The following is a 23,740-nucleotide window of genomic DNA, read 5'->3' as shown; positions in this document are numbered from 1 at the left end:
CACTTAGCTCCTTTCAACTCACCCATTGCAAGGATGCAAAGTGGGGCCAGGAAGTGGGGGAAAGCCCCAGCCAGAGCCAAGGGGGAGTCATGGGTAGGCAGAGCAGGAGGGTTCAATCCAACCAGCCAGGAAACAGAAGTTGTGGGACAGATCCTGTACAGCTCAGCCTGAAAAAGCGATGAGCAGAGACAGAAATGGAAAGGGTCTGTAAAGCCCTGAGGGGCACAGATGAAGCTGCTAGTCTCCACTACTACAAAATTCAGGAGGGATCAGAAGAAGTTAGCTGCAGCCTCATGAACAATATTCCCTGATTTAAGTTGTCAGCATTCCCTAATTTCCAGAAATTTAGTTTTAAATGCTAGCCCTTTCCAAGTCTTCAGAGGTTTGGCATATGTGTCCCTAAACATAATGTTTAAATGTTTAAACCAGAGGCAATCTTAACTCCCCTTTAACCCAGGTCTTCCACAGGGTTTTGTGCTGAGTGCCAGTCAGCCAGCCATTTCCAAGGGACTAGGAGTATTTTAGTACCTGCAAATCCAACAAAGAGGTCCTGCACGAATTTTAGATCACATTTCTGTGAAAATCCTCCCATGCTAAAGGATGATTTCTACAAGGGACACCAACACCTCAACCATATCCAAGGTGATGCCTTAAGTTTTAGCATTCATATTTTCCAGATTCTGTACTGCATTGGTATAAAACTCTGAACTTTATATGAAGTGTTGCAAGTTCTCCTCACAGTTCAGTCAGACAAAACAATTCTTTTCCAGCCCGAGAACCAAGGACAACTTTGCAGCTTCAGGCCCAAGAAAAATAAACAACAGCAAATTGAGGAGAGCAATCTGGGAGGATGGGACTTCACAACCTGAAGCTGTAATTGGACAATTAACCCAAATATGTAAATGGACCAAAACTTATAAAAGTGTAAAGACTCGTGACTCAGGGTCCATCTTGGGTTCATCTTGGGTCGAGCCATGGCCAGGTTCTTGTACTGCCCAAGGTGTATCCTTTGAAGGCCTTTTTAATAAATACTTACTTTATTACTTTAACACTGTCTAGCCTCTGTTTCAGGTAGCCTCTTTGGCATCAAAGGTATATCCATAAAAAGAAAAAGCCAGGGCAAAGCAGGTGAAGAAGGGAGCATCCATGCAGCTTCATGCTCCTGTTGTGCACTGTTGTGTCCCTGCTCCAAAGGGCTCCTTCTGACCTTTGCACACCAGTCCCAGGGCTGGCATGAAGCACAGCTGCACAAGGACAGCAAACACAAGAAATACAAGAAACCCTTGGCAGCAGCCTGCTGGTGGCTGCCCCAGAGCCTTCCTAGGCAGCCTGGGTATGCAGCAGCCCCAGTTCCTCATTACTACACTTTTTTTTCACATTACTACCCAGCAAGACAATCTTTTATTAGAGTCTTGTCGGAGCTTAGGGTTTATTACTGCCTGAGCAAAAGCATTCCCACTCTCAGCAATACCAAACCAAATTTATGGGTTCATATGGAAGAAACAGACACTCATCATTTGGTTTATTATATGTTCTAAACAACCTGTCTGGTGCCAGTATTTCTTGTGTTAGATACCATCAGTAATTCTGTCCTCCTTGTTTATCAATTAATGTTTGTAATGAAAATGTACCCAGCCAGTTTAACTCACTGAGAACTCTGCTGTGATTCTAATCATGGCCTCTAAATGTCCAGCACTGCAACTGCAATCAGTGGTAGAGATCATCCGTGGTATGGCTGTCTTCTCATTCTGCAGAAACAGCCAGAAGAAAACAGCAGTGAGAGACAAAATAACCCTCTTGTTGCTTTTAAACATCAGCCGCAGCCTACAAGGAACTGGAGAAAAGGATCTCTCTTATTAAGCTGTAATCAGCATTGTCTTTTTTTATTATTGTTATTAACTGAGCTTGACAAAATATCTGGAGAATCACAGCTAAGCTCCAGGATCACCAAGATTTCAGGAAGCAGTGTCTCTGCTGGAAGGGAGTCCTTGGAGTGTGCTGGAAAGACCTGAGACCGCCAAGCCCGTGTCACTGAACTGACCCTGCACAGGGCTAACCTGGGTGATGGGGCAGGGTGCACCCACAGCAGGTTTGCTGATGATGAGCAGGCAGAGGTGGCTGATGCACCAGAGGGTTGTGCTGGCACCCAGAGAGAGCACAACAGGCTGAGGAAATGGGCTGGCAGGTACGCCAAAAACTTCAACAAGAAGTGCAAAGTCCCGCACTTGGAGAAGAACAGTCTGAGGCACCCGTCCGTGCTGAGGGCTCTCCATCTGGGGAGCAGCTTGGCAGAAAACACCTGGGGGTCCTGGTGGACATCAAGTTGATCATAACCCAACAATGTGCACTTAGGGCAAAGAAAGTGAATGGTGTCCTGGGCTGCATTAGGAGAGGTGTTGCCAACAAATTGAGGGAGGTGATCCTTTCTGCTCAGCTCTGGCGAGGCTGCTCCTGGAGTGCTGGCTCCAGTCCTGGACTCCCCAGTACAGAGACTCCAACGAAGAGTCATGAAGATGATGAAGTTTGTGGTGCACCTCCTCCTATGAGGAAATGCTCAGAGAGCTGTGACTGTTCAGTCTGGAGAAGAGAAGGCTCAGAGGGATCTCATCAATGTGTATAAATACCTGAAGGGAGGGTACAAGGAGGATACAGCCAGGCTCTTTCCATTGGTGCCCAGTGTGAGGACCAGAGGCCATGGGCACAAACTGAAACACACTGAACATCAGGAAGATGCTACTGTGGGGGTCACCAAGTACTGACATATTTAGCCAGTTTTCAAAAGCTGTCTGGAAATGTTCCTAGGCAACTGGGTCTAGGTGGCCCTGCCTGAGCATGGGAGGTTGGCCCAGATGACACCCAGAGGTCCCTCTCAACGTCAACAACTCTGTGGCTCTGTGAACCCAATTGCTGCCACCACTGTGTGCTCTTAGCACATTGCTCTTTCAAAGCAGAGCTTTCTTCACAATAAAGTGACCTGGAGAAAAGGTGACCTCTTTCCAGTTCTCAGCTTCTGGAGGCAGGGACAAGCAGCACGTTCCCATTCGGTGACAGGAAGTGCATATTCCCAGCATGGTGCCACATGTTCCTTGGCACAGGACCAGCCATGGTGGGAGAAGCATATCTGATGTGGGCAGAAAGATAGGATGTCCACGTGGGCTTTTGTGGCTGAAATGTATTCCCCAGCTTTCTGAGGCCATGGGAAATTCTGATTCCTGGCTCTTCTTGTAGTCAAGCCAGTCTTTCTGAGTTGAAAAGCCATCTCCCAGATCCCTGGTAATTGCTTTTGTGGTAAATACAGTTGGGGCTGAATAACACTAAAAAAGACAGCTTTTCTGCTATTAATTATTTTCAAAAGGAACTAGGATTCAGCCAAATGCTAATGAAGTCAGAGGGAAATGGGAGCTGGGCCATTCCTGAAGCAATGAAAAAGCTTTACCAGCAGTTTAAGAGCTGTATCATTTTATTCACAAAACCAGAGAGATACTGTCCTTTGCAGTCACTTTTCACACTTGAATTTTCCATTCATTCTGCAAACAGTATCACTTAAATCCCGCACTAGTATTTTAATACTAAGATTAAAGACTTCCATACAGTGGGAAAGTCCAAAACAGAACTTGAAAATATTAATGAAGTGAATGAAAAATGGGGTTTTTGAAAAATGTCTGAAATAACTTGTTTAGTGGGGAAAATAGGATGGGAAGAACAGAAAAATGGAAAGAAACCTGTGCAAGAGGGACTGCCTAGGATTTTTTAAGCCCAGGTAGGAAAAGAGATGTAAGTACACAGGGGCATGCAAGGCTGTAAGTTGTGCTGTCATGACTGGTCACAGGATAAATAAATGAGAGGGTCTAATGGGTTTGACACTACAATCACCTGCAAGAGCAGCAATAAACTAAGGCTGAGAGAACTGCTTGATCACAAGGAGCTACCAGGGAATAGATGGCAGGGTAAGTGAAAGACAAAAGTTTTGGAGTCTAGTGGCTTGCTCTGTGCCCCAGCATCTGTCTGAACAACTCACCAGATCAAAGAAAATTTTAAAAAGCCATTTCTGTCTCTTTTTTGGTTCTTGTGTGTTAAAAGTACTTTTTTTGATGAAGACAGTGCATGCATTGCAAAAACGCTGTGGCCATTCCCAGCACTGGATGTGTGCGTGTACAGCACAGTAAATTAAACAGAGAGAGTGTTAATCCTGGTGTGGGTGCTGTCACCCTCATCATACCCACTGCCACTCCTAAACATGTAATTTTATTGATAAAGAAGTAAGCAGAAGGAGAGCAGGCAGAGGAAGTGCTGTCATCAGCAGAGATGGGTAAATGTGATGCACAAATACACTCACCTTGGCAGAACCCTAAATCTGCTCCTTTCATTACTCTTCAGGTTTCTTGTTACAGGGGTTTCCAACAGATTTCTTCTCTGACTTACTCATACAAGATGTTGAAAATGACAGAGGAGCTGATGTTGGGAAAATGGTCATATATGTCTGACTCACAAACCAAAAACTTGTCTGCTGGCAAGTTATGTTCTTGTTCATTTGTTATTACAAAGCCAGAAGTTAGTTTTTTCAAATTGAATTTCTTATTTTATTGCTGGCTTTTGAGTTTGTTTTTTTTTTACAAACAAGTCAGGCAATCAGGAGAACAAAGCAAGACAGTGATGAAGAGAGAGCTGAAATGCAAAACACCCTTGTTCTGCTGGGGTCGGACACCGCTCAGGTCACTTCACCTGTGCCGTAGCTCAGCTTTGTAGAAGATGGAATCAAAGCTTTCCTGGTGGAAGTGGCTTGATGTTTTATTGCTGTAAAGCAACTTTATCTCAGGGCTTACAGTTAATAACTGCACAGGGAGTTATGTAACAACATTAACAACAGCAATGACAGCGTTATCAAATCAGTGGTGTGTTTTCCATAGAATTCAACAGTTTCTAAAGGAGGAAAATGGTGAGGCTGCTTTGGGCTCAGCTTTGTTTCTCCCCCCTTCCCCTGCCCTCTCTGGCCTAAGATCCTGGAACCAAACTTTTCAAGCAAAGTTGCTTTTCTTTTTACTTTAAAGATATCTTGAGAGCAAACCTATTTTTCCTACAGCTTAGTGTGTTCAGAAGGCAGAACTTTCTGCCAAATTCCCATTTTGTCTCTTCTATTTAAGTTTGTAAAGTTGTTGGTGTAACCATTAATAACTGTTAATGGTTTCCTTGGGGAAAGGAGTCCTGATCTGACATCTCTTTCAGTGCAGAGGTGCTGTGTGAAACCTTCCTTAGACTTGCAAGTTTGGGGTGCTCCTGTCTCCATTTGTAGGCTGTGGTGGGTGCTGGTCAGACCTTGGCATCCCTCTGAATGACTGAGGCTTTCCACTCTCTGAGATCCTCCAGCAAAGTGCCCTGGTGGCCTGAAGATTCCAGATGCCACTTCCCTGTAAAAGCAGCCTTCATGTCCTAGTTTCTCTCAAAACCTCCACTGTGGCCACAACAACCCCAGGCAGCGCTACAGGCTGGGGGAAGGGTGACTGGGAAGTGGCCCAGCAGAAAAGGACCTGGGGTTGCTGGTCAATAGCTGAACATGATCCAGGGTGTGCCCAGGTGGCCAAGAAGGCCAGTGGCATCCTGGCCTGGATCAGCCACAGTGTGGCCAGCAGGACCAGGGCAGAGATTGTCCCCTGGTACTTGGTACTGGTGAGGCCACACTTTGAATCCTGTGTTCAGTTCTGGGCCCCTCACTGCAAGAAGGACATTGAGAGGCTGGGGTGTGTCCAGAAGAGAGCTTACAGCTCACCTTACACACACTGACTTTCTCAGCCCACCTCTCCTGCCTGTGGGTACCTGCACCAGCAGAGGCAGGTGAGTATAGGCATCCTCCACCCAAACCACCCTTCCAGCAGCTTCTTGCAAGCTACTGGTTTAAGCTTTCCCTTTGTAACACGGCCTTGGCCAGAGTAAGGCTAGCCAGGTCCTCTTTACACCCAAATTTGCCTCCCACATGGGCATGAAGAAAGCAGCATGCTACCCAAAGGCCTTGCCTACGTCTTGTTCATCCCTAAGATGATGATACACTTAAAAAAGCTCCATGGTCTGTAAAGAGAATGATCAAACAAATGCTTCTAAGTTAGTTGTGGCACAAATATATTGGCAGATGTATGGGGTTTTTAAATCCTCCTGCCACAGTGAGAAGATAAAATTCCCAACACAAATGGCAATTCTGCAGCAAGATTTTGACATAATTACTGTAATTATATTGTCTCTGCACTCTCTCATAAATCAGTGACAGTATATATTTAATGAGCCCTTCCCCGTTCAGCAGGTTGCTCCCAGCCGCTCAGATTCACAACTGCAATGCAGAGGTATCTTAAAATAAAATTAACCCTTGGAAGGGAGGCCCCTTTCTGTGAGGATGCAGGAGAGCCTCTCAGAGGCTGGCACTGCTCACCCTTCCCTGCATGGCTGGAACACAGGCAGCCTTCAGAGCAAGGGCTGGTTCACCTTGGTGAGTAAAATTTTGCCGGTGCTGCCTGAGTGAGCTGGGTGAGGTGGACGTGAGCACTGTCAGAATGTGACCTGCTGGCAGCCTGCTCCTGGGGCACACCTGGCTCAGCCCACAGGGGTCCATGTTGCAGAGTCTGAGGCGGTGCCCTGTAGGAAAGGGTTGCTGTGACTTCCCCTAAGGTCTCCTTAAAGCAGAACCCCACCAAACAAGCAGTCTTGCACCCTCAGCTCCCTGGGAGTTTAAACTCACACCGCAAGGTACAGGTTTGTCCTGAGGATGCAGCCACCTTGATTTGGCTTCCTCTAGTGCAGCTTTTCTTGAATCGCAGCTTGTCAAAGGAAAAAGAAAGCAATTTCAGCAGACACATCTGTGCAACTCAGGATTTATTTAAGCATCAAATAATACGAAGTACCAATTCAGAGTTCAAGACAAACACATGCTAGCCTAAAATCTATTCCTGGGCTATGTAATATTGTCAGACCAAAATTTTACACATAAATTAAACTATCTCTTCACATTTTTCCCCTTGCTGGTAGCCGGCAGTGAATGTACTGGATCTTCAGATGCTTTGCAGATGAAGGGGTTTCTGTGGCTTGGACTGGACCTGCAGTGACATCTCGTGGTCCCCCACGAGGTGAGGTGCTGGCTGCTGAGTGGCACAGCCCCCGACCCAAACCTCACCCCGATGCCCCCGGAGCACAGCACTGCTCAGCGCTGACCAGCACAGACCTCCCTGGGGACACACCTCCGCCTGGGGGGGCTGAATTCCCCGGGGGAAACAACACACACCCCCTCCCCTTGCCACATCCCTTCACCTTCACTTGCAGCACCAGGGGAGACTTCAGAAATCATCGTTTTTAGCATGAAGGTAAATCAGCCATGAAAATCAGATCATTGCACAGGGAGCCTGTGGGTGGGCTGTAGTTGCCTGCAAAACCTTGTTACTTTTAACTCGAGACAAGCAGAGGAGTTAATGTGTCTCCTCCTGTGCTTATGTCTGTCTGAGACTCATATGTGAGCAGGATGTTTTGCGCTTCACCACTTCTTTTGTTGTGACTCTCAAACAATTTCCCACTGAAAACCAACACGCTTGCTGTTGGCATCTTAGTAGGGGAAATTAAATCCAACATTTCAGTGTTATCTGATTTCACATCCCTGCACGCCATTGTATAATTTCACCACCCACTCATTTTTTTTCTTCACGCACAAGTGCATTAGGAGAAAATACAGTCCTTGAGTGAACACTTAGTCAGAGAAAGGTTGTAATCAACTCGGATAGAAATCAGACAGCTTATTTGCTTGAAAAAAAAGGGGAAAAGAGGAGGAAATGAAATGGAAAAATTCTTTCCTGTGAACTTAGGGCAACAAAAAATTGTATGGTAAAACTATAAGAGAAGAAAAATAGTTGAAAAACATAACAGGCAACAGTAATACTGAGCTATTAAATAAACTAAAAATAACATGAAAGTCAAAGATCTGATTCATTAGATGTCTTCTGTATTCATTAAAAAAGAATTTAAAAGTTACAACAAAAGACTCACAAAATTTTCCCAGGGCAAAATAACTGGATGCCCCCTGAAAATGATCAGCTATATCAACACTTACCATCAGATAGGCAACAACTGAGTCATGCTGGGAGAACATGCACAATGCAGACACCTAAGATCAAAACCAGGATTTGAAAAGTTGCTCCGTACTGTCTAATCCGTCAAAACATGTCGGAGTCTAGAACATCCCTCTGGCCACCCTGGAGGGTTTGGAGACCGGACAGGGGGTTCTGGGATCTGTACAGGGGGGTCAGTTAGACCCACACAGGTCCCAGGAGGACACTGCCTCTGATCCCTGTCCATGGGAGTGAACACTCACATGCAGGAAGAATCACAAATCCTAAGAATTTGAAATAAGTAGTGGATGGTTTATTATAGAATATAAATATAGAAATTAGGATTCTTAGCATATGGGGCTGAAGAGACAAGATGGAGGAATTGGGGAGTGGCCCCTGTCTTCCTTGTTCTTGTTCTCGTCCCCCATCTTGTGCTGAGTTGGGTTTTAGAGATTGGTTTAGAGTAGAACTGACATGTTAGTATAGGTAGTAGGTACTGGTAAAATTTTGTAAATAAAAAATACGTCTCGGACAGTGGTTGGGTCAGGGGTACTGTACATAAGGTGCGGGGCTCTCTGATCCACCCAGTCTGCCGCGTGTCCTGCTCTGCGGAGATGCCTTGCAGAGCTGAGAAAGAACTAAGATAAGGTACCCTGCCAGGGAGGCCTAGTAGAGCTGAAAAAGGACTGAGATAATGAAGAATAAACAACCTTGGAAATGTTCACCGGTGGACTCAGCTTGTTGTCTCTACCTCTGGTGTGTAACACTTAGGGCAAAGAGAAGACTGAAAACCTTATTACCTCTGGGAACAGCAACCCCAGGGAAATACCCAGGGAACAGCAACCCTGGGGGAAGATTTCACCACCTCGGGGAACGGCCGCCCCGAGGGGAATCTCCGGGAACATCAACTCAGTCCTAGGAAAGAGGACAAGTGTGGCGCACTGCTGAGCACCTCGGGCACCGAGCTCAGGGAGTCCACGAGTCCATCCTCTCAGGCACCTTCCTCCAGCCCTTTTGCTGTAGGGGCAGCACAGGCAGCAGTCCCAGGCCTTACCTCACTCTGCTGGGGGCTGCAGGCAGCTGGGCCGGTGGGGACAAGGGCAGTTTGTAATTACATTATACAGAAATGCAAACACTCCACCTCATACACCCCTCCAGTGAGACTGGGTGTGCATAAGGAGCTCAAGTGTAACAAGAGCACATGATCACAAGTGTCAGGACCATCACCTATGTTTCTTTCTCTTGACTATGTACAACTATTCTAACTTTCTCATAGACATTTTTGCCTTGGGGGTGGTGGTTGACAAGAAGTTTAACATGACCCCCAGCAATGAGCACTCACAGCTCAGGAAGCCAGTCGTATCCTGGGCTTCATCCAACACAGCGTGGCCAGCAGGGAGAGGAAGGGAATTCTGCCACTCTGCTCCACTCCGAGACCCCACCTGGAGAGCTGCATCCAGCTCTGGGGCCCTGACAGGAGAAGGACATGGACCCTCTGGAACAGCTGCAGAGGAGGGCCATACAGCTGCCCAGAGGGCTGGGAACCTTTCCCATGAAGACAGGATGAGAGAGCTGGGGCTGTTCAGCATGGGGACAAGAAGGCTCCAAGGAAATCTTAGAGCACCTTCCAGTGCCTAAAGGGGCTACGAGAGAGCTGGAGAGGGACTTTTGACGAGGACATGTAGTGGGGAATGGCTTTGAACTGACAGAGGGTAGGTTTACATGAAATATTAGGAAGAAATTCTTTACTGTGAGGGTGTTGAGGCACTGGCACAGGTTGCCAGAGCATTGTGGATGTCCCATCCCTGGCAATGTTCAAAGACAGGGCTCTGAGCAACCCGGTCTAGTGGGCAGGGGAGTTGGACTAGATGAATTCTGAGGATCCTTTCAACCTGAACCGTTCTATGATTCTATGATTTATGCAAGTTTCACAGCCATTTAAAGCCTAAGACATTATGCAAATATAATGAGGAAACCTTTTCCAGTTCATTTCAAGTATGAAGTAAGTCAATCTTTCTTCTGGTTCCTCAGCAGTTCTTGAGAGCAGGATAGTGCGGTCAGTCCTCTATTCCAATATTTTTTCGGTTTATGTTACTTTCACAGAAATAAGAGGAAGCCCATCTGGGGAGGTCGGGAGCTGGTGCAGGGCAGCTGCTTGCCCCAAGCCAGGACTCATCTCTGGCTAACACATTATCACCAAACATGTACCTGATTGCCATGTGCATCTGAAGACCTCCCATCTGCAACCTCTTCCAGTGCTCCACAATCTTTTCTGTTACACAGTTCCTCCCTAGTGACTAACCTAAATATTCTTTGGTTCAATGAGCCTATTATTTTCTTGTTCTAGTCACCATGAACATAAAAGACACTGAAAAGATGAAAGGAATAAATTGTTCTCTTTGTGTCTTGAGACTTGTATTTCCTTATGGCATCCTGCAGGCAAACGTACTCAAACTCCTTCAATCTTCTTATATTTCTCATACTCATAATACATACCTTCTCACATTTTCTAGATTTCTATTAAATCTCATTGCTCTTCTCTGAACTGTTTTTTTCCTAGCATGATGCATAAAACTAGACCTCCTATTTCAGCTGATGCCTCTCCAGAGCAGAATAGTCTTTATACCTCTCTGTGTTTCTCTTCATTTTGCAGCATTGTTGTGTTATAAGAATGGGTGACAAAGTGAATGCCAGACAACTTTTTCAACTGTGTTGATCTTTAATTCCTCTCTGTTCTGTTTGCAAAGTTTCCTGGTTCTGTCCAATTTCCCGAGATAATTTTGAATCCTATTTCCACCTTTAAACATGCTGGCAACCTCACCTGTCTCAACATGAAACAACACTGTCTCTTTTTCCCTCCTAGATATCCTGCCTGAAACAGATCACAAAGCAGTCACAAAACCTTGTGAATATGTACCCTGCCATCCAGCAATCTCTGTTTATGCTCTTTTTATTCTGAACCCCTCAATAAAAAAAAGAAAAAGACACACAGTTATTTGTTTGATTTTTTTTTAAACAAACCATATTTTTACTGTAAGGACTGGTAAGAAAACACAGAATAGTAAAACTTCAGGCCCTCTTTTCCACAGGGACATGCACCTATGGCATGTTTGTGTGTGCTGTGAAAGTAATCTCTACATAAAGAGAGTTTTAAAACTGATTTGTAATTACATTTAAGACAGTGCTGAGAAAACAGGAAGACACCTCCAATGCTTTGAGAATGATTATTTGCCTCTCCAACTTGTTTTTCATTTTTACATTAGGAGAAGCAAGACTTGAACCCATGTTAGAAACAGCTCTATATTTCAGTCAATGAAAAGAAATGGTTATTTAATGTTGTTTAGCAAAGTATTTCCTTTTCTTTCCATTTCTAAATTAGACTATAAATCTCTGCTTACATCAGAGTCACACAGATGGACAACACAGCATTCTGGGACTGGATCCAGTGCACCAAAGATGTTGATTCCTACTGTCCTGACTCTAAAAAGTGTTAAGGGGTGAATCTGACATCCACAGCGTTGAAGTTACTGGAAGATTTGCTAAAGATGTAAAAGCAAAAAAAGGGTTGTCCAGCCCTTTGATTTCTCATTGAAGTAAAGAAGGGAACGAAAATCAGTGCAAAACATAAATACAAATTTAAATTACAAATTTTCTTAGTTCAGATTGTGTAATTTATTCATATGATGGCAAATAGAAGCCCACTTTAAGGCCATTTTCCCCACCTATATAATTTAAGCTTTTCACCACATTTTAAGCCATCAGCAAGCTGGTGTTAAGTTTTGCAATAAACTGACTCAGTTCAGCTACACTGGAGTCACACCAGGGCTAGTTCTGCTCAGCCAAACCAAGGTAAATACCACCTTTGCTCACAGTTCATAAAGTCTTCACTCTGTCAGAGGAAAGAGACACACAACTGCCCAGCTCTAAGGAGCTCCCCAGGGTCCAGCAAAGTATCTTGGATAACTGGGACCAGGAACTGTTCTTCTGCCTTTATGGGCTTCAACAGGAATGGAATGGTTCCTGGTTAATTAAAGGAGTTTGTCCCAAACAGGAATATCTGTAAACAGAATGATAACTCAAAGAAGATCTCTTGTCCAAGAAAAAGGGGAAAAGGACTCATATGGAGCAAAAGAGGAAATCAAAGAGAGCAGTAGAAATGTGCATCAAAAGGATGCAATACCTCAAAGCAAGTGAAAATCTTTGAAAAAGACCTTTCAGAGAGTTACAGCAGGTGGAACAACAAAGCATTTTTGGTCCCAGGAGATGCCATGAATTCTAAATACAAAATTCTCATGGTGATATGACTAATTAGGATTCTGTGTAAAAATTCAACTTCTGACCACAGGTTTCCTTATGCCATTGCTAATTTCATTTAGACACAAATTAATATTTGGCAGCTCTGAAAATACTTTTGCTTCATATTGTCTTGAAGTAATAAAGTTTGAACGAGTGAAAAGTATGAAATTTGGTTCCTAGCAAAGAGTTACAGACAAAGTCTTTTAGACTCTGAAAATAACAATTTTACATTATTTCACTAAATGCTGTGTGCAAACAAGCTGGTTCATTATATAATGCCACAGATTACTTCCATTACTAGAAATAACCGGTGACCTGAAAAATATCCATGGTCCATACAACCCAACACTGACTTGAGATACAATTTTCTTGCGAGCTGAAAGAATACTTCACTTACAACACTGAAGATGTTGATGAAATAAGTCAGTCTCTCCCCTGACTGGGGAGGAGGAACATTTCCCCCTGCACCAAGAGTCCAGTGCTTCAGATGTACTGTTCTTCATCTGCTCTGTTCATGAGCAATGACCACTTGCCCCCTTCCTCCTCAGTGAAACCATTGCGTCTCGGCAGCCTGTCTGAAGCCAAGGAAGAGAGGGACACTTGGCTAATCTGATCCCAAGGAGATGGTTTGGAAGCATCCCCCCTCCTATCATCCATTCCAATGTGAACACTGATTTGAGAAGGCGTGAGTGGCTTCATGTGGCCTTGAGCTTGTGCTTCATAACTTTCTGTGTCTGGCTTCTTGTAACTAAGAAGAGAAAGAGAAAAGATATTAACAACAAGAGGTCAATGTGTAGAAGCATCTGGCGCTAGAAAAAATCAGAAACTTCTGATAACTTAAATGTATTGAAAGTGTTTATATAGAAAAAATAATTTTATAGATGAATTGCATATGTTTAAATTGTTTCCTACCTAATAGCTCACAAACAATTAATTTTAAATGTGTGGTGTCAAGAGTGCAATGGTCTCAAAAATCAGTTACAAAATAATAATTATTACTACTACTTGAATTTTGAGCCTGCCAATTCTCTCAATGCAAGACAAGCACAGAAGAATAAGGGAGGATGATGGAGAAATGCAGAACACTCCTCAAGATGTTTCTGATCTGAGTTTTCAGTCATTCAAGATCACATACCACTGACTGAGCACTCTTCTGTTGCATTTAGGGAGATGGTTTAGTGGTGGACTTGGTGGTGCCAGGTTAATGGTTGGACTCAGTGATCTTAAGGGTCTTTTCCAACCCAGATGATTCCATAATTCCATGCACTTCAGGCACAGTGTTACACGGCTAAGAGTACGTGTCACACGGCATTAAGATACTTCACTAGTAAAAGAGAAGGACTCTCTAAGTGAGGTTCTTTAATAAAAATTCCAAGTTTGTTGTATTATTAGAAGGTTCATAGAAGACAATTGCAGATGAATTGATTCAATGGTACAAAAATCACTTTCTGATTCAATCTATACTAAGCCAAATCCCAGCAATGGCAAGTATGAACAGTCTTCTTCACATATATATGCACTGTTGTGTTCTTTGGAACCTGAAATTCTGTTAACCTGATCTGAAGCTCCAAGAAAGATTATTTTCCTAAAGTGTATCCTGTAATACAGCTTCCATAAGTCTGAAGTCAAATATTTTTTAAGGAGTTCTCAAAGTCTACCCAAAATGGTGTGTGACACAATGTAATCAGCACAAGGTCAAAAGAAATGGAGAATTAAGGAATCTCTTTATAAAAATTTGTCATTCTTTGGATAACTATACACTGAAACCTTTTAGAATGAAAATCCTGTAGTGGTAGGGCTGATTCTGCAAGCAGACATGTATTTATGTCATTTGCATTTATATTGTGGTCTCATTGAGCATTTGCAGGATTAGAAATACGATGTAGTAACAGATTTTCTGCATTATTTTATACTATACTGTACTGTACTATACTGTAATATACAGAAGACCCCAGCTACAGGAAAAATGTGTGAAGGTTTGGACCCATTTCAGACACCATAAAAAATCTTATTCTTGAAAGGTGTTTGCTCTCTATGCTGTTAAGAACAGGTCCACTATAACTGCCAAAAAGGGCACTCAAAAAATATAGCAGTAAAATTAATAGAACTTGAAAAATCTTGCTGTTAGATCAGAAATTGGTTTGCTTCCAAAAGAATAAAGAAATATACCTTCTGCAGCAAGGTGCAAAAGAATAAATACACTGCTTCCCCATTTCTCTCTAGCTAATTTAAACAGACAAAAGTAAAAACCAAAGAGGTACAAATACTTTTTAAAAAATCTATAGTTACATTATGGAGAATCATCTTTCAAACTAATTGTTCATTTGATATTCACAGCAAAACCTCCTGATCATTACTTTATTTGGTATTGAACTAGATCTCCACCACATGGACCCAGGTGGCATCCAGTCACACTTTTAGCTGCTATTTAAAGCATACTGCACAGTGTCTTAGTCCACATAAGTTCATAATAGTGACACCTGTCTCTTTTGGAGCCAAAGATTAGACAGTCCAAGCAATGGACTTTCTGGTACTTGTAGATGCAGAAAGCCCAAAGTAGTGTCTCATGTGAGCCCCAGCCTCCGTACTGCCACAGCTCCCCAGCTGATAAACACAAGACAACTTGCCATTTCAGCTGCAGGGAAGACAGCAGGACAGACACAGAAGAAGCTGCCATTGCAGCTGATCCCATCCAAGGCTGAAGCACAAGGCCAACAGGCATGAACACACCTAGCAAAAAAACATATGGAAATGAGCCAGAGCTGCTCGTCCCAGCACAGGCATTCCCACCCCTGCATATCACAGAGCAGATCAGCAGTTCTACCACACAGCCTGCTGAGACCTCCATAAAGACAGCTGGATCAATACATGTATTTACTCACCTATTACTAAACATGTCCCTTCCATTGCAAGGGATGACCTTTGCACCAATACAGGTACAACACTGCAGCCACAGGATAAGACTATTTGTCCCTTACAGATATTCTGCACATATGAAACACAGCAAAGACAACAGAAAGATGAGGCAATAGTACAGGAAGAGGAGAGAGAAGTTACTCATAAACAAAACAAAAAAAGGAATACTTGAAGTAAGTTTTAAGTAGGAATTTAGAGCATGAGAAAATGTCTGACAGAGGAGTAAAGAATACAAGCAGTAGGAGAGAAAATGTGTGATTCAGAGCAAATAAAAAAGGGAGCACCCAAAAGTAGGATGGTACATCTGGGTTTGAATATACAGAAACTAATCTCCAAGTACTGCTATATGAAGTAAGAGCACAGTTTTAATTTAATCCAGAAGTATTTACTGCTAAGAGGCAAGCAAAGAGAAAAAGAAATATGAAAAAAAAAAAAAAGAATGTATTTATTTTGCCCTCCTTCTACCAAGTTTTAAATAATTTAGGAATCTGTCTTTGGTTCCTTGAGCAGGGAATTGATCCTAGAAGCACCACAGAGATCAACTGTGCTGGTGTCTCTAACAATCTGAGCTCTGGCAGCCACGTACCTGCTGCTATGGGTATTCCAAGCATGTTATAAATTAGGGCAAGAATGAGATTTATTCGTATTCTTCGAACTGTTCTCTTGGATAAGTGAATACTGGCAACTACATCCAGCAAATCATTCTGCAAGACAGAAGAGCACTGACAGTTTTCCACATGCAGTCTTCAGAAAACCAAACCAAAATGAAGAGTGTCAGTGATAAAAGAGGACAGGCCAAAACTGTGCTCACTCGGATAAGAACAACATCTGCAGCTTCAATGGCAACATCAGTGCCCGTTCCAATTGCAATTCCAACATCGGCCCTGGCTAGTGCAGGGGAATCGTTGACTCCATCACCAACCATTGCAACCTTCTTCTTTCCATTTTGGAGTTCCTGGACCTTTGCAACCTTGTGAGAAGGAAGAACCTCCGCAAAGACTTTTTTGATCCCAACCTGTGTACAAAGAAAGACATCCCATTGGTGACGTGCCTCATGCTGGAAGGAAGAGCCATTTGCTTTTCTAGGTGAAATAAGAATATCAACCCAACTGACTCTGGTGAAGGCAACACTTGCAAGCTACACAGAAAACTGAAGAGCAACATGACTTTGGCATAAGAATAGGATTGGTAACAACATCCTCCTACTGCAGAGAGGCTGGCAAATCATACCCTGCCCACAGCATCACACTGTGCATGGCTTCTGGAGCTCCACTGCCCTAGCAATAAAGATTTGTCTTTTAAATACCTTCAGAGGTGGTGATTCCACCACTTCCCTTGGTCCTGCTGGCCACACTATTGCTGATCCAGGCCAGGATGCCATTGGCTTTCTTGGCCACCTGGCCACACTCTGGCTCAAGTTCAGCTGCTATCAAGCAGCACCCCCAAGTCCTTTTCTGCTGAGCAGTTTTCCAGCTGCTCTGCCCCCAGCCTGTAGTGCTGCTTGGGGTCATTGTAACTCAAGTGCAGGACCTGGCACTTCACCTTTTTGAACCTCACACAACTGGCCTCAGCCCATCAATCCAGCCTGTCCAGATCCCTCTGCAGAGCCTTCAAGCAGATAATGCAACACATGAACCATATATGATCAAGCAGTTACAGCAGGGAAATCACAGAGGCAACAAGTGCAGGTCTCAGGGAGATTATAAAAATCAAGCAGATGAGTGGCTAAATGCTTTCACTCATCCACATCATAACTTATGCGGAGTTGCTAGCAATGTCTCTAGTGCTGTAGTTGAAAAACAGATGAGTGTATTAAGTAGTGCTGGGATAATGACCTTTGTTTGGTTGCCTCATCAACCAGAAGCAGCTTTTCACCACATGAGATAGAAGCTCTTTTTTAACCTTTTCAAAAGTAACATTTTATAACATTTTTAAAGCTGCTTACCATTTCTTTCCATTGGAAAGTACATTCCAAAAATTCAGTGAAAATGTAGGTTGACACAGACTAAGCTTGTTTATAACATTCATCTGTGTTCCTGGAACCATAAATTCAAACTTGTTTCTGAAAGACTTTTTTCCCTTGACAAAGAAAGTTGGGAGGGAAAGCACTTTATCACAACTGAACACAAAAGCAGAAGTGTGAAATCCAGTAAGAGGAGGATTAAAGCATCACAGAGAGAAACAAAACAGACCTCACTGCACAGAAGAATGTGCACACACCACAGTGCTGGCTGAGCCAGCTGTGTGGTGGGGTACCTGAGGAAAGCAAAGGGACACACGGTAAGATTAGAAGTAGACCAATGCAAAGGGAAAGAGGGAAATGAAGATTGAGAGGGTGGAAACATAGCAAGGTAGAGTGAGAATCTAACTTTTCATTTATAGTTTGAGATGGGGGAAATCTCATATAAACCCAACCTCCTTTATACTGCTATGCCTCTTAACAATAATTGATACTGTTATGTTACCCTTTAAGATAATGACAAATCCACCCTGTGGATTCCCTAACTGTGACCAGGACTGGACCTTCAAGGAACTTTCCTTCATCACTAACCAAACAGGTCTGCCTTTCAGCAAAGGGAAGCAGGAGGCTTCAGCTCAGCAACAAATTACTGCAAGAAATTCCATTACTCTGGAGAAGTACTGACTGCATGTCTTCAGTGGGATCTTAATGCAGCCACTAGCCTCCACTATGCCACAGGACTTGACCTGATTTTCCATCCAGTTCAAGAAAAATTTGTCTTCATTTAATAGTTCCAGGGAAACCGTAGTTCCAGGGAAACAGAAGCTCCTGCTTCAAATTCACCAGGGCAAACAGGAGTTTTAGACCCTCATCATGTAGCTTTTTGAAACACAGACAAGCAGATACCTGAGTAGCGATGGCTTTTGCAGTTTTCCTGTTGTCCCCTGTTAGGAGCACCACATCTATTCCCATGCTCTGCAGTGTGTGCACAGCAAGGGCTGCCTCCTGCTTGACAATGTCTGCTATTGCAATCATTCCACACAGCACACCTGCACAAATAAAAACATCCTCTGTCAGAGAGCTGTGGGAGGCAAAGTGGCAGCAAGAGAACAGAGCTCCCCCTCCATCACACTGAGGCAGCTTGTGAAATAACACATTCTGAGCAATATTGACACTCACATCTGCAGCTTTCTCATGGTCTCTTCTTTTTATTGTTTGCCTGTTTCAAATAATAAACACTTTTGATATTTAGGGACCAGAAAGATGAGGAGGAGAGCAGCTTTTAAACAAGCCTGACCTCTATGTTTTATGGTATGGACAAATATGACAGTAGGTCAGAGAAAGTGTTGGTATTTGTGCCCAGGTCAGATGTTGAAGCCACTCCTCCAAAAGGAAGTATATAGAGTCTGGTGTTATGTCCTCTAGTCTTTCAGAGTTGAATCTCTACCAAAATTAATTACTTTAATTGAGAAGTCTTGCATCTGCCTTCCAGTACATTGGCTCAAAGGTGCATCCACACTGCCTTCACAAGCAAATGCCTTTCAAAATTGCTCTCTAGGAGCATCGAGACTATTTGTTCAGTAAATGAATCACTGGCCTCCTTTCAAGACCACAGGTGTGCTGGCAATTATCACCATTGCAATCATTTCTCATATCAAGGTATTGTCTGAGATCTCTTTCTGCATGGCACAGATCAGAATCCCACTGGCAAAACTCATTTAGTCTAATCTATTATACTTGACTGTTCTAACAAATCATTTTGTTAATTCACTGCATGTTTTGAAACCCGTGATACGATAGGTTGGTCCATGATCCTTCACTCATGTAAATTAAGGATTGGACATGGCACTATAGTGGCACTGCTTGTTTGAACCATGATCCTAGAGAACAGGGCGCTCAGAAATTAATTCTTAAATTAAAAACTACACAGCAAAACCTTATAAACACTGTTCTGCGGTACAAGCTTCTTCTAAGAACACCTTGATACTTCACAGTTCACAAGCAGTTCTGCACTAAAAGATTAGTAGCGTCTTGACACTAAGCCAAAGATCAGCTGCTTCAGATTGTTTTTACCTGTTCTGCAGTAGGATTGACTCATATTTGTTAAGTCACTCTAAGAAGGAACAGTTACCATCTATGGCCACTAGTATGGCAGTCTGTCCTTTCGTTTCATGGTTTGTCATCGCATCATTTACATCATTTGTAATGTTCAAGCCATTGCGCTGCATCCACTCACGGTTCCCGATCAACACTGAGTACTTCTGAGAAGCTGACGGACCTTTGTGCACAGACAGAAAGAAAAATGAGCATCTCAAAAGCAGCGTACACAAGAGAGATGCTTGAGGAAGACAAGGTAGGTGGAGGCACTGCCTGAAGACAGCCTCATAGAGTTTTCTGTTTCAAGTCTCAGTCTGTGCCTGTTTACACACAGATCTGCGTCATGGGCTTAATGGAAGCGCTTGCTCGTGTTTGCCTTTGTCAGCCGGCATTGTTCTGCTGAATAAGCGCAGTACGCGCATTTAGCAAATGCCATTCTGCTTTGTTCTCACAACTAATGGCTTTCAAATATAAAGGCTATTTCTGACAAGAAAAAAGTAGTGTAGTTCTAACAAACCATGCACCTCATTATGAATTCAATCCGACTTCACAAGATCCATATAAGCAGGTGAGAAAATATTACATTAGCACCATTCACAAATGGCACAGTTCTGATGATTGAAGTTCTCATTCTATTTAATTCTTCTAATAGCTTTCTCATAAAGGTCAAGAGCACCATAGCCTTCTGAAGAGAATTGATGAGCTCCTTAAGGAAGGCTTTAAATACCTTTTCTTTCTCTCCTACACTACAAAATAGCAAAATGGCTTCCAGAGAGTCTGAAACAAACCTGAATGTATTGGTCTAATCAAAAATATCAAGCACTAAAATCAGTTTTCAGATATAGAACACTTTGTTTTACATCTGCTGAATACATTCGGGTTTGAAGTTTTTTTGTTTTTAATTAAGTGCCGTGAGAGGTAGGAAACAAAAGATCCAAGTTAATATGGAACTAAAGGGTAGGAAATAAAAAGTTGCAGTAAGATATGTTAAAGATAACTTTTCTAAATGGGAAGATAATGCTAAATGGCAAACTTTGTTGTCTGCTGGACCATTCTTCTGTCCACAAGGAACATTGCTAGGTATGCCTTTTTGCCTATGTATTGTATGGAAGTACCACTTCAAGTACCTATCACTGTACCTAATTCTCATTTATGTTTCTGAATTGCAAAGAGACATCAAGAGTTCTGGAGAGAGCTTAAATGTTGTTAAGGCACATTTTTGTCCCTCCTGCTCTTTGCCTTCTTCTGCCCCATATCCATCTTTCTCTTGTACACGGTCTGGTAGATGGTTGGTGCTGTTGATTCATTCTCCCTCACATTGCAGCTGGCACAGGGACAGATAGTCACTCACCTTGTGATTCCAAGAGCATGATCACTGCGTTATCTCCCAGAGGAGCACTGCTGTCCCCACTCCTGTTAGCATCATTGGGACCTTCCTCAGCTGTGCCAAGGATGGCCTCAATTCCTCCGACCTTGCAGCTGATACCACAGCCTGGGACTGCCTGGAAGTCGGTGCAGTATCCCAGGCTCTCAGTGCCAAGCTCCTGAAGATGTAACAGAGGCCATCATCAATCTGTGCTCCCCATGCGGGGTACAAATATTAGATAACTCTTGGCAAAAAAGAGGCCTCACTCCTCCTGTTGACAATGACTGGCCAACTGAAAAGTAGCCAGGAGTATCAGTAGCACAGAACTAAAAATAAGGATGCTCTGGTGTGCTGTGGCTTAGACGTCTAGAAAGGGGCAGCCATGCAGATCACAGCCAGGTCTCAGCCCTAGCACCTGCAAGCCACAAGGAGCAGTAGAAACACTACTTTTTCTGGTAGTTTGAGGATGAAAAAATTAGATGCTTGGTTCATGACTTCAGCCAAAACTAGGAATGAAAGAGAAATGTTTCAACATTAAGCCATTCAGCTTCTAAAAGATGCAACTTCTAATTAACCTCACAGACAACTGGCTGTGGTGGATCAGACCTTTTGTACATATATGAGTACAGTGAAAAACTGTATCTGATTCCTGGAGGGATCTGCCTGGATGTTAGGGAAACTGGGTTTTTCTATTGAGTTAGGAAGAGAAGTCAGTGAGTACCTTCAAAATGAGATAAAGGATTATCAGGACCCTATGAGTTACAAAAATAATGAAGAAAATATTAATTTGTAAACAAGTTATTCTGGGTTGTCTCTGGAAGCTGGAACTATATGTGATCTTAAAACACAGGGATGGCAAGGCAGGTGGTAAGAGCATCAGCCAACAGTACAGCATTACAATTCATATAAGCCATGATCCAATAATAAATGCTGCATGGGCTGACTACAGAACTGTCAGGGTACTAAAACAAATGTTAAATAAAAAATGTAAAATACAAGAAAGGCAATTTGATTTCTTGCTTATAGTCTCTTTTTCTTTCTAAATTAATGTTTTTACATCTAAATTTTATCACTGAAAGATCTAGCAAATTTGATATATTTTTTAAAATTATTTTTTCCTAAATCAATTAATGATTTTTTTAGCAAACATAAATTGTCTATTCACATGGGCTTCCTATTTTCCTTATGACTTGTGTTTTACTTCTTCCTGAAGCTTGAGGAACACATGACATATATAAATGACCTCTGAGGCTATGTAAAATTTGCAAAGACTTGAGTGATCTATTAATTTGTTTGTGAAACTCACAAATATTACAGTTTAATATTCAATCTTTAAAGCCTTTTGCCTAATTTATTCAAATGAGCAGTGACTAATAGAAGTGACTATATTCAGGTAATATGAAATGTCATCACATATATTTGCTTCATGATGTTATTTAAAGTATTCCTCCTGCATATATTCCTTATTTTCTCATTAGTTCAAGACAAACTTAGCATGATCTCCCTTCAGAACTCCACATTGTTACCAGAAAAGCACAGCTTAGAACATACCGTCTGGCAATGTCCAGACCAAGATGCAGAACCATGCAATCTCCCAGCTTTCCAGCCTGCTACTGTTTAGGCAGGCCTTTTCCTCTGGGACCTGATCATTTTATACAACATTACTGCATTTTCACAGATGCCTTCAGGCCCTGGATGAAAAGGAAAGCTCAGTACCTCTTTGCAATATTTCGTGACTGCCATTCCTAAAGGATGCTCGCTGCTGGCTTCTGCTGTACCAACAACAGCCAGTACCTTCTTCAGGGGGAGCACAGCTTTGTCTCCCATCAAAAGCACCCTCATGACTTTAGGAACCCCATAGGTAATGGTCCCAGTTTTGTCAAACATCACAGTCTTGATCTGCAAGAAAAAAACATAGTTACTGCCTAAGCCCTGCAAGTGCAGTGATGCTTGTACATTTATGGCACATAAATACAGTCAAGACTTTAATAAACAGTTGACTATATCCACACAAAGACAGAATAAATCCATAGAAGCAGGGATTCCTATAGGTACCTTGAACTATCTGTTCAGCAGAACTCCCTGTCCTTTCTTATTCGTTGCTCATAAAGCTACAAGATCATCCTGTGCCCCTGTCAGGATCTCAGACAACAGTGTAATTGTAGGACTGAGATGCATGCACAAAGCACAGCACATACATTCACATGCACGATTCATGTAATGGCACCCTAATCACTTTTACTGCAAGGTATGGGATGCATAAAGGGCTTTTTTGAATGCAGTTCTAAACAATTGACAATAACACTGAGGAAAGAGGACTCAGGCTGTGGTTTGGTGACAGAGAAGATGTAAAGAGTGCAAGAAGTTCAAGAAACAACAACCTAAGCAAAATTGACATCATGCTATTCACCAAACTCAGCCATCACTTTTCAGCCAGGCCAATGGGTCTTGAGGAATCAAAAATGAACCAAAAACACAGCCCCACATATACTGGAACCCAAAGATAAAGTAAATTCTAATCCTGAAAATAAACACAGCAGAGAGAAACACAAACCCCACAAACTTAGCAAAGTAGACACTTCTTCCATATTCAGCTATTCCAACACACCAACCTTGCAGAATCCAACAGATCACCTAATTTTCAAAGCCTTGACCATAGCCTTGCTTGGATCCAAAAGGTAAAAGTCCTAGCATTAATTAGCAGGTTTTTCTATTTTTTCCCAGAGTCTTGGAAAAACTTCTGATCAAGTAACAACAAGAGTTGTTAGTCTGATTAACTCAAGGTTACCATCCTCTTCCCTTAAAATGTTCTGCATATGTCTAATGCAGCCTATCACAGCATGGTTTTGATTAATTTTCTTTTCAGCGGCTGTGGACTTGTCAAACCTCTTTCTCTTTCAACCTCTTTCTCCTCTTTGCATAATTTTTGTGTCTTTGAAGGGTTTTTTTCTGCCTCCCTTCTATCTTTCTTGTCTACACACTAAAACAACATCAAATAATTCTCTTGTTTTTCCTTGCATTCTACATTTT

The 23,740-nt window shown here is 42.7% G+C and overlaps 1 protein-coding gene across 2 annotated transcripts in view; it reads right to left on the bottom strand.

Annotated features, from left to right (window-relative positions):
- Nucleotides 1-10,786: 10,786 nt before the first annotated feature.
- ATP7B (ATPase copper transporting beta) overlaps nucleotides 10,787-23,740 on the bottom strand; it is a 33,688-nt gene continuing 20,734 nt past the window's right edge. The window contains exons 14-21 of one of the 2 annotated variants that reach the window (XM_063392030.1): nucleotides 22,427-22,609; nucleotides 20,696-20,888; nucleotides 19,379-19,525; nucleotides 18,154-18,296; nucleotides 16,099-16,302; nucleotides 15,874-15,991; nucleotides 14,999-15,101; nucleotides 10,787-13,119 (exon numbers count right to left, since the gene is read on the bottom strand). In XM_063392030.1, the coding sequence (XP_063248100.1) occupies nucleotides 12,855-13,119; nucleotides 14,999-15,101; nucleotides 15,874-15,991; nucleotides 16,099-16,302; nucleotides 18,154-18,296; nucleotides 19,379-19,525; nucleotides 20,696-20,888; nucleotides 22,427-22,609 (1,356 nt within the window). In that variant the 3' untranslated portion in view covers nucleotides 10,787-12,854. Of the gene's footprint in view, nucleotides 13,120-14,998; nucleotides 15,102-15,873; nucleotides 16,010-16,098; nucleotides 16,303-18,153; nucleotides 18,297-19,378; nucleotides 19,526-20,695; nucleotides 20,889-22,426; nucleotides 22,610-23,740 lie in introns of both variants that reach the window. The other variant, XM_063392031.1, reaches the window with a different exon arrangement.

Source organism: Prinia subflava, chromosome 3 (assembly GCF_021018805.1).
Source record: "Prinia subflava isolate CZ2003 ecotype Zambia chromosome 3, Cam_Psub_1.2, whole genome shotgun sequence".
NCBI lineage: Eukaryota > Metazoa > Chordata > Aves > Passeriformes > Cisticolidae > Prinia > Prinia subflava.
Note: the sequence above shows the minus strand (reverse complement) of the source record. Positions and strands in the feature narration are given on the sequence as shown.